Source organism: Cydia amplana, chromosome 4 (assembly GCF_948474715.1).
Source record: "Cydia amplana chromosome 4, ilCydAmpl1.1, whole genome shotgun sequence".
NCBI lineage: Eukaryota > Metazoa > Arthropoda > Insecta > Lepidoptera > Tortricidae > Cydia > Cydia amplana.
Window position 1 is genome coordinate 17937680 of NC_086072.1, and position 10632 is coordinate 17948311.

General features: G+C 37.3%; 1 protein-coding gene and 1 long non-coding RNA gene across 6 annotated transcripts in view; one reads left to right on the forward strand and one right to left on the reverse strand.

Annotated features, from left to right (window-relative positions):
* The window catches only part of LOC134647332 (protein bunched, class 2/F/G isoform-like), a 208218-nt gene extending 200036 nt beyond the window's left edge, over positions 1–8182 (forward strand). For all 5 annotated transcript variants that reach the window (XM_063501653.1, XM_063501654.1, XM_063501657.1 and 2 more), the window contains one exon: positions 7179–8182. In XM_063501653.1, the coding sequence (XP_063357723.1) occupies positions 7179–7391 (213 nt within the window). In that variant the 3' untranslated portion in view covers positions 7392–8182. The remainder of the gene's footprint in view (positions 1–7178) is intronic.
* Positions 1–10632, reverse strand: part of LOC134647354 (uncharacterized) — a 444045-nt gene that overhangs the window by 50665 nt on the left and 382748 nt on the right. The gene's annotated exons all lie outside the window — the stretch shown is intronic.

Below are 10632 nucleotides of genomic sequence, written 5' to 3' on the forward strand. Positions count from 1 at the left end.
TCTTACATACATCTCGCATGTGAAACCGTGTTCCTCTACCTATGTCCATTTATGTTAGTCATTAACGTATAATGATTCTTTTGAATTATGTATGTTACGCGCAAGTTTTTTATATGGCTATCGTTTGATTTAATTTCCTAATTGTTACATTTATCAATAAACCATACTATGTATAACTATAAAACTATCCGCATTCTTAGCGTTCAATGTCCATTCAGTTTATAGTCGTTAATGAAACTCAAGTATTTAGCTGTAATTCAATGGAATCCTCCCAGCTCTCCTCTCAATAGCTTTGTTTGTAAATACTCCTCAAGTTCTTGTTATTCTATTAATATGTATGTAGGGCCCGTCATCATTGAATGAACTACGTGTTGACAGACATTTGGGCGCGTTACTCTTAACAAATTCTTTATTGGACGCGAAATAATAAGAATTAATTTTAATTGTAGCCAATAGGGAGCCTGTTGTACGTATAGTGGAGTCAATATAAAGTTAAAGTTACATTAATTGCACAGTCAAATGTTTCTACACGGGTGAATTATATATCATATTGAATACCCGGCTGCGAATTAACAACTTGATATCTGTTCCCGTTTTTGAGAAATAACATTTTTTTTATTTTATATTTTATACTACCTAAACAGTAATTTCACACTAGAGATTTTTTGAAGAATGGGCTATGAAGCTTACACGACTACACGGTCAGAATTTCTCCCGACAATAATATTAATTATAGATTTAATGAAAAAAACAATAACTTTGTAAGTTTTTCATGACCGAGAATATCCCACACTGAGAGAAAAGTTTACTATTGTGGTTAATAGTATTTGTTTCGATCATGTTTAATTTATCTGCCTGAGGAACTGCTATATTCGCAGAATAGTAGCATGATATTGGAAACAAACAGCAAATAATGTTCTACACAATTAATGGACACTTCTAGTTTTTTGACAGTAACTGTACAAGTTATTGAAGAATAACATACTTATTTTTCTCGCAATTATTAAATCAATTTCCAGCATAAAAAGTCAATGAAGTATGCTGTATTTCCAGGCTTCCACAGAGGCCAAGTCAAACTTTGTTTAAGATGTCAAAAAGATATCATTTTGTTATCATTCGCCCAACCGTCTCGCTCGCACCAATACATATTTCATCTAGTACGAGTGAAATGCACGCGCGAATGATATAAAATGACATCTTTTATAACAAAGTTCGAATTAGCATCAAGGTATATTAGGAAAATATACCTTATGACTTATGGCATTGCGTTAAGGTTTAATAATTCAATGCATAAAGTGTCTCTGTTTATGTGAAAAATGATAGGTGTCAATTTTTATATCTATTCACAAAACGTTTAGAATACAGGATGCACAGTCAGATATAAATAGACCCTTGAAGTCTTACAACTATCTATGATACTGGATCTCAAGCTTATTTGGTTAGTAAGTACCGTCCACCAAGTTATACTTCGAATAGCCACCCAGACAAATTCCAAAGCTAATTTCGAATTTTAAAATTTGACAATTCACGAGAAGAGTAACGTAACGTCAAAGGATATGTTTGTCCCTTTTCAACGATCCTGTCATCCGATGCTTGAGTAGAGTGAAACTAAAAGAAGCAAATGTCAGCAATTCGTAACGCTTAGTTTTTGTTAGCGTTAGCGCATCGCGACATGAGAACTAGTATGAGCCTGGCCCTCGATTACGTATAATTGCAAGGAAACTTGGGATCAAGTTATCTTAGTCAATTTAGAGCAGTTGGAATTCAACTCATTGTGAAATTTTTGAACGTTTTCAAATAATTTGTTGGATTAAGTAGTAAAAGTGTTACAGTGTGTTATATATTTGTGATCTACTCACAAGGCCCTTTCATTTGGTACCCCACATGGTATGTTTAAAAGAAAAATGGTAAAAACTTTGCGTCATAGCAACTACCCTCACCACTTTCGCGCTTGTCATCTCATATATTTGTGTTCAGGATATTATACTGAATGCACTGATACCAAATATACTCATATCCGAGACGACATGAGCGTAAATTTTTCTAGAAGACTTTTCGAGAAAAGGCCAGGCTACAATATCTTTACAGGTTGATTGATACTGAGTGTATTAACACCATGTTCACCCATATCCAAGACGATATGAACGAAAAGTAACCTAAAGCCACCCTACCAACATTTTCGTAACAATGAGAGATTATTTCTTGGAAATAATGTTGTAATATAAACTCCTTGTAGAGCACCTACCTGCGAAGAGATCGTGCTGTCAAAGTTGTTAATGATTTAATATAATATTGTTAATTAACTAAAGTTTTATTAATGCATCATTTCATTTTATACACCGCGGGATTTAATAACCCGAAAGATTTAAATCACGTATTTTTGACGACAGTACGAGTAAATAATGTTATATCAACATGGGTCCAATTATATATTTTAATTAAACTACTATTTCAGTACAAATTAAATCATATTAATTTACCGCTTCATTGTGAACAAACCTTTATTCAGAGAGTGAGCGAGTTTAATTAATCTCAAGTAGAGAAACAGAGAGCGAGCATGACATTTCATGAATCACTCCGATATCATACGATGCACGGCGAATGCAGTGACATGTGTTCCATGACAAGAAGTGTCAAGTTATGTCTAGGATCATGTTTACGTTGAAATTATTTCAATTGATTGGCACCTCAAAATACCACAGTGTTGTTGTATCAAAACTTTATTAATTACTACAACAGTAGGTATAGTGCAGTTATTATTGTTGAAACTTTGCGATAAAATCTTTTCCTTTGAGTGAGGTAACCAAAGCCATTAACCATGATTATATCCGAAAGAAATCATGCCTCTTATTGTTTCAACTCATACTACAGGTGGAAAGGGATGATTACTTGAATGACCTTTTGTTAAAATATCGATCATGCTTATCAGTACGTATTTTAAATTCTCGATGTGTTGATTTATACTGAGTAAAGTAAAATAAACAACTATGTTAAACAATTACGCTTTTTTATTAATTTAATGAATTAGATTTTCGATGTGTGTACCACCGTTTTCAGCACAAAGATTTAATTTTAAACGGATTTCATTATTTAGGTTTACAAAAGTGTTCTTTATTTCTTCGGAAGCCGTTCGAATTTTTATTAATAATTCTTCTCCAGAGTTCACTGGTGTTGAGTATTCCTTCCTTATCTTTCAGAGTTCCCCATAGAAAAAAACCAATGGCGTTAAGTCGGGTGACCGGGCGGGCCAGGTTAGGACGTTGCTTCCACGGCCAATCCACCTCTCAGGGTATTGTTCGTCTAGCCAATTTACGAACTTCTAGGCTGAAGTGGGTCCGTCGTGCCGGAAGCACATAGTTCTTCGGGTTTCCAAATCCGTACACAAAGTGAATATCCGCTAAATGAATTTTATTTATTACAGTCAATCAAATTTAAAGATGTTATCTTGCGCATATCTTGTGTGACATATGAAATATGTCATTTTATTGACATCAATTTCGTCATTTTCGTCAAACTATCAGCCAGTTGTCGTAAAGGTAAATAGTTTGTACTCTCGTGATTGAGAACAGAACAAAATTTCGGTAGTGAAACCTTTTTGTAGGATATCAAACTTAATTAAGTGAAACTGGCTAATAACCATGTAGTTAGTGCGTCTGCGTGTAAAATTAGTTGGTGGCTACGTCACGCATAAGGGTGTGTTAGAATTGAGATTTTTTTACTTGTGATTTGTTTTAAATAATTAATATCTCTTAAATTAAGGGTTTTTGGACTATGTGTTATATAACTTTATATACTCTAATTAGGCTCTAAAATCGTTGGTTTAAATCTTTCGGGTTATTAAATCCCGCGGTGTATATAACCCTATTATCCTTTGAATGACCTTTTTCACGTTTTCTACAGCAATGCAGTCGCCTGCAGCAATTTTGAAGCGCGACATTGCTACCGACTGCATTACTGTGGTAAATGTCAAAATCGAAGTTCCTGTCTGGATTTTGGCGTCCATTAAAAATAAATAATCAAAGGAGGTCATCGATCAAATGGGCCGGAGGACAAGCCATCGTTAACTGGTAGAGAATGCCTTATGGCATTAAGTCCGCCTCTTGTACTATAAGGTTTTTCTTTTGTGCAATAAAGATTAACCACTTTATTCATAAACTTTACGGGCCTGATTTAGTTCAATTATGTTTATCCCTTACTTACAAATACATAAGTTAAAGTGACAGATAAGGACAAACGATTATTACTATTATTAGCTAATTGAGGTTTGTAGCGCGTTTATGAATAACGGGGGTTAAAGAAATAAAATAAATACAGATGATGACAGTAATTATATACGCATTTTATTACGGAAAAAGATTTAATATTGGGTGTAAATGAAACGGGAATTGGAAATATAAAATAAAATGATATTATATTATTCATTTCCGTAAGTCAAACCATCATCTTTATTAGCATTGACATAACGCTCAACTTCGCACAAACCGTATGGTTTTTCACTAAGGAGTGATATATTCTCTTTACGCTAAACTTTATGGTGGGTAGACAAGTCTGTATACTTGTTTGGAACTAACTGCCACAGTCTGTCATAGCCATGTCATAGCCTCATAGCTGACATATGTGACGTATAGGAGATACCGCAATGCATGCATGCATTGCGCGTTTTATAGGAGCTTGGCCTGAGGTGTGTTAAGTAAGCGCGCAACGCATACCGATGAAACTGGGTAAGATAGTCATGGGAGAATTAACGGTCGACCGGATCGCGAACTCTCGGCTGTTGAAGCGGAACAATCGTCTGCCGCGAACATTGAAGTGAGACGGAGATATGGAAGTCGATAAAACGTTCTCTACAGTGAATCAGTACCCGCCATTTAGGGTAATTTAAATAGCTTGGATGATTTAATAATGGTTTTATTCCATACAATATTACATATACGTGGGAGATTTTTTGTTGTTACACTAACATGAGAAAGAGATTTGAGAAAGTGAAAAACAAACCCACTGTCCATTTTCTCGAAGCAACGAAAACATTTTCAAAACAAAAATGGTTAATAGTAATTAAATGGATTAATTTACGTGAGAGATTTTTTTGTAGGATATAGTAAATATACAGAGCTTAATTAACATGTAATTGTTATGTACACATAGTTGTTATTTTTATATAAAAAAATATTTTTAATAAAGAAAATTATTGGGAGCTGGTTTTGGTGTCAAGCTGGGAGAAATTATAAATACATAATGAGTATATGTTTGAGAACTGCATATTAAAAAATCTCGAGTGTCGGATTCATGTTTTGATATATTTTTTCTATTTTAATAATAGTTTGGATTTATTAAAACCATGTGACATATTTTGTGGAGATTTTTTTTTAAATATAGTATTTGTAACATAGGTTATCACATCTCAAAAAATCTCTAGTGTGAGAATTCATGTAGAGCTCTCATACATTATGAACTGTGCTGACCCGCCTAGTAAACAAGAACCTATTTTGTAGATGTATGCAGGATGTTCCAGATAATATATTTAAAAGAGAAAAAAGTTTATAAAAGGAGAGTGGCATAATAAGTGAAATTTCGTGAAATCTCACTACACACACATAGGGACACTTCACAGCAGGAGGTAGGTACACATAGGGACACTTAGGTACTCCTATTAAATACTGGACAGGATACATTGTAGAATGGTAGCCAATACTTGTACTTGTAGAGTTTAGTAAAAAAATATGCAGCCAATGAAGTTTGAAATCATATGGTATCATATCACAAGTATAACACAAGTGCACGATGGAACATTTTACAGAATGTGAAAATACTGAAAATGTAGAGCAGCAGGGAACCGCCGACATTACTACTGTTGAATGTATTGTCTTCTCTTTTCTCAACTTCCTTTACTCGACTCTACCTTGCCATTGCCAGCAATACTTCCCAGATTTTATGTCCTATTTGTAGGCTATTTTTTTTTATAATATATGACGACCAAGATAATTATACCTAGCGTGTGAGAAACCAAGAGCTTTGTAATGTTGATATCAGACTCGGTAGTGCTGGTGTGCGGCGCACAGGGCGCACGGGCTGCCCGCGTGGTGCCTGCGATGACGTGTGCCGCCGCCATTTTAAATAGGGCGCGCGCGCGATCAGACCATCAGTCGCCTGCTGGGACGCGCCCGCGCAACTTCCTACACAGCTTAGCTAAAGTATTATCTCGCTCGCGCTCAGCCCCGACGGCTACTACATTTTGCTCTATTTACACTCGGTGAATACACAACCCGTTCAACATGATCGAAGTTGCCACTCAGCCCAGAGATATCCTCTACGAAATCAGGCAGAAAGGCCAACAAGATGCCTGCTACGTCGTCCTGCCCAAAGCAAAAGTGGTACGTTTCTGTCTACGCAGTTGCAAAGAATTTCAGCCGCGGTTTGCTAGTTTATCCACAGTTTTCGTAAAGTGCGTAGCATTCGCTTCGTGATTGCGTGCGGTGCGGTCAAGCGTAAAGTCAATTTTGGCTATCGACACCGGTCACCGATGCGTTTACTATATTTTCCGAAATATTATATTAACGTTTTAAATATAACGAATCCATGTGAACTTGTGAAATATTTTACTGAGTATAATTAGTGAACCAGTATTATTTTATTTCAACGTTTACATTATTTTTTTTATATCATACCATGAGTCGTGATGATCCATATCGTATCGGAGTTTCACATCTATGTGTACATATTTGGAAATAAACAAGAACATGTTTGTTCTTTTCATAAACACCTTGGCGCGGCGTGGCGTAGCCAATCAGCCAACTAGGAGTTGGCAACTAATCAAATAAGTTGTGCAGAAGTTTTTATTTATTTATTACTATTTATTTATTACTATTCGGAGATCCAACAGCTTAATAACATGTTAATAGGTTTTATAAATGTGATACAAAAAGCCAATTACAGGTTCTCACCAGTAAATACAGATTAAGAAAAACAATTGGTGGTTAGCACTATTGCACTACACATTCATTTCAACGTCAAAGGCAGAGTAGTTAATTTTGAATTCGTATTACTAAAGAAGATTCAAAAGAAACACAGATTAACAAAAACAATTGGTGGTTAGCACTATTGCACTACACATTCATTTCAACGCCAAACGTTTTGTGTCGTTATATACGTTACTAACGTCGGTTTCCGTGTTGTTTCAGGATCTGGTTAAGAGCCACCTGATGTTCGCGGTGCGCGAGGAGGTGGAAGTCCTCAAGGAGCGCATCGCCGAACTGATGGAGAGGATCAACCAGCTGGAGGTGGAGAACACGTACCTGCGCGCGCACGCCAGCCAGGACACGCTGGCGGCGCTGCCGGCGGCGGGCGCCAAGCCGCCGCCCGCGCCGCAGGGCCCGCAGCCGCCCGTGTCGTAGGCCGCGGCGCCGGCCCGCTGAACCCTCCCCCGGGCCCGCCCGGCCCCTCGGCGCACGACCCCGGCGGCGCCGGCACGCTCCGGCGCCGCGCCGGGGAGTCACTATGGCTGTGCTATGTTAGACGTAAGTTAACGAGGATCGAGTCCACGCCACCGGTCGAGCGCCGAGGGCCACGCCACGAGCCGGCACTGTCTGCCGGCACTGGGCCGCCGCCGCCGGCACTCTTGTATATGTTGGAGACATTGCCGGCGCGCTTCATGAGCCTCACACTATTAAAGCTTACATAGAACATATATTTTTCTGTTACTAATCATAAGAGTGCAGAATTCGTGCTAACTGCCATGCTTACGCTACGCATCTCGGCGACGAGTAGGGTTTCGATGTAAAACGTCTACCTATATTTTTATGCAGTTTAAAAGTTTAGATATCGCTATCCACATAATATATTCCATTTAAGATAATCTGTAAGACGTGTGTTTATAATAGATGTAATGAAACAGCTGAATATCTTACGCATTGAACAAGGACTGTGTGTTAATTTATTTTTACATTTTTTGTAATGTTTAAGTTATTTATCGAGTTTTACCTACTGAGTTACTGTGAAGTGTATGAGTTGTTCCTCCGTTATGTTATGAGTACCTAGTGTGTGGGGCGTCAGGCCCCAGGGCCGCAGCTCCGGCTGAATGTGTAGCTAGCGACCGCTGGCTTTAGTCAATTTGCACGCAATCTGCATATAAAACTATTTAATTCCAACCCTATATCAGTAATAGAGATTATAGCGATTTAACATTGTATTTTTTTAATGTTTTAAATTGTTTGTATATAGTACAAGTTGTAATAGAATTGTGAGTCGGAATGGTGTATATAATGCGAAAAGAATGTGATGAAAGCCGATTCCTCAGTCTGCCTTCGTAGATTACGTCGTATGTCTAAATGTATTTAAGTTAAAATATACTTACGCTGTATTTAGCTTCGTTGTTGATCGAACAAAGTGGCTGGGGACTGAATGGTCGGCCATTGGCAGTGAGAGAGTGACGTAAGACAGGGTTCGTAGTTAGTGAAGCCAAAGCGAGGAAGAACGTCCCAGCAAGGAATGTCAGTCTTAGTGTAGTATTTTGTACAACGTTACTATGTATGTGTATAGATGATTGGTCCTCATAATTATTGTGAATATACAGTAATTTACTCTTAAAAGCATTACTCTAGTACTAGATATGAATTATATTATATGATACTGAAATTTGTAAATATACTGTAAACAGAATGTCCATTCTAGCTTATGTTGACCAGAAAGGTTCCTCATACCCAATAAATAAACGCAAAACTACTCTATGTGTGTGTTTCGTATCCCAACCCCTTACCTGCTACAATAAAAGACAAAAGACCCTTTGTCTCAACACGGTAGCCGAGAGGAAGGCCGAAGCTTTTGACCATCTGCTCGATAAAAGTATAAAAGACAAGGGTTTCCCCTAATTTGAATTGTATGCCACCTGGTCAAAAGAATGGTGGTCTTGAGCTCACAAAAGCGATAATCTGCTATGCGTCCATAAAATAGCATCGATTTATGCAATCTCTTTGGGCATGCAATTTACTGCATCTTTTGTTTTTTTGTGCACTCGAGTCGAGAGGCAACAGATTATTGTTTTTGCAGGCTTTAAGTCTTCTACTGAATAGCAGAAATAGTTATTTACGATACAAGTGCGGAAAAAAGGAAATTCGAAACGAGTGGCGATAAATTAAAACACGAGTTGCGAATTACCTATTCGCACGTGTATCGTACAACGTTTTACAGTACATATGGCCCTTTAAACTTTTAACATCGCACGAAAAGTGCCATTTTAGGCACTAGTGCGGGAAAATAGGGTCATATGAACTGTAAAATAATTTATTAATTCAGAGTAGGTACCTATTGCAAGGTGTTCAAAATTAGCTTGACGCGCTCCTATTCTCTTAACAATAAAGTCGCGTCAAGATCATTTTTACCACCTCGCCCGCTTAACAACTATTGCTGCTGACTGTACTAGTTAATTGATAGATATCAAGAACCACCATAATGAATAAAGTATTTTCAAAATTGGCATAAGTGTGATAAGTGCTAAAATACATAACCTATGAGCCAAAACTCCAGCGTAGTAGATAGAAAAAGGTAGTAAATATGTAGATTAAACGCGACTTCCTGTAGTCAAATTACCTACCTACTTATAAGCTGAGATCATCCACCTGGTCGCGTCTTCCTTGTTTTGATGAAACTACTGACGTCAAAGATATGTTTACACTTTTGCACCTTACGCCTTTGTAATAAGGCGAAAAATATAAACATATCTTTGAAGTGCGGTCTACTGTACCAGCTTTGCTTTGAAGTGCGGTCTACTGTACCAGCTTTGCCAAGACTTTATTTTGAGTAAATTAGTGGTTACCTAATAAAATATTGATAAACGAATACTTACCTTTTGTTCTTAAAAACCTTTTTTCTCTTAACATATTCTTTCTCCAATACAAATCATGTTTTTCTAACTTAACAAAGTAATCATATTAAGTAAATCTATTAGGCGATTAGCAATTACACTTCTTTGTTTAGTTCGCCGCACGCTTTAACCGTGACCACAGAATAAATAATAGTACTAAGTACAGAAGACTCACTCTCTAACAAAACGCGCCTGTTACGATCAGCACAGATATGGCCGCTAGGTGGCAACAGCGCCACGCGCGGCTTATGGCTTTCCCCAAAATTGGGGCCGAACGGATGTACTTTTAGCTACCTGTAACAAAGCGACGAAATCGCGGAGTGAGACACGCCTGCCGTGACCGAACCTAACAATTACAAATAATTTTCTTATTTTTTTATCTTTGCAAACACAGTGCCCTCTTTTGGACTATAAAACAAACAATTAGTTTACTAATGAACAGGGAGGTGTCAGTGATAGGGAATAGGTGGCAGTAAAATCAAAATATATCACGTTAATGTTTTTGGTACCAGGCTGGTACCACCAGTAAAGTTATAACTTCATAAGCAAAGTTATAATATAAATATACATGTAATATGTAACTCCGTACACAAAGAGTATAGAGTCGATAGAGTGTGCGGAGTTACTATCTTTGGTACCAGCAAGTTCCAGTAATGCTACTTTTAATGGAAGTAAAAAATAAAAGCTCATCAACGTGCACACTAGCGCCACTGCTATAATTGTGATTATTTATAACGAAAATATTTAAAAAAGGGGGCCGCTACGTACTGTATCTT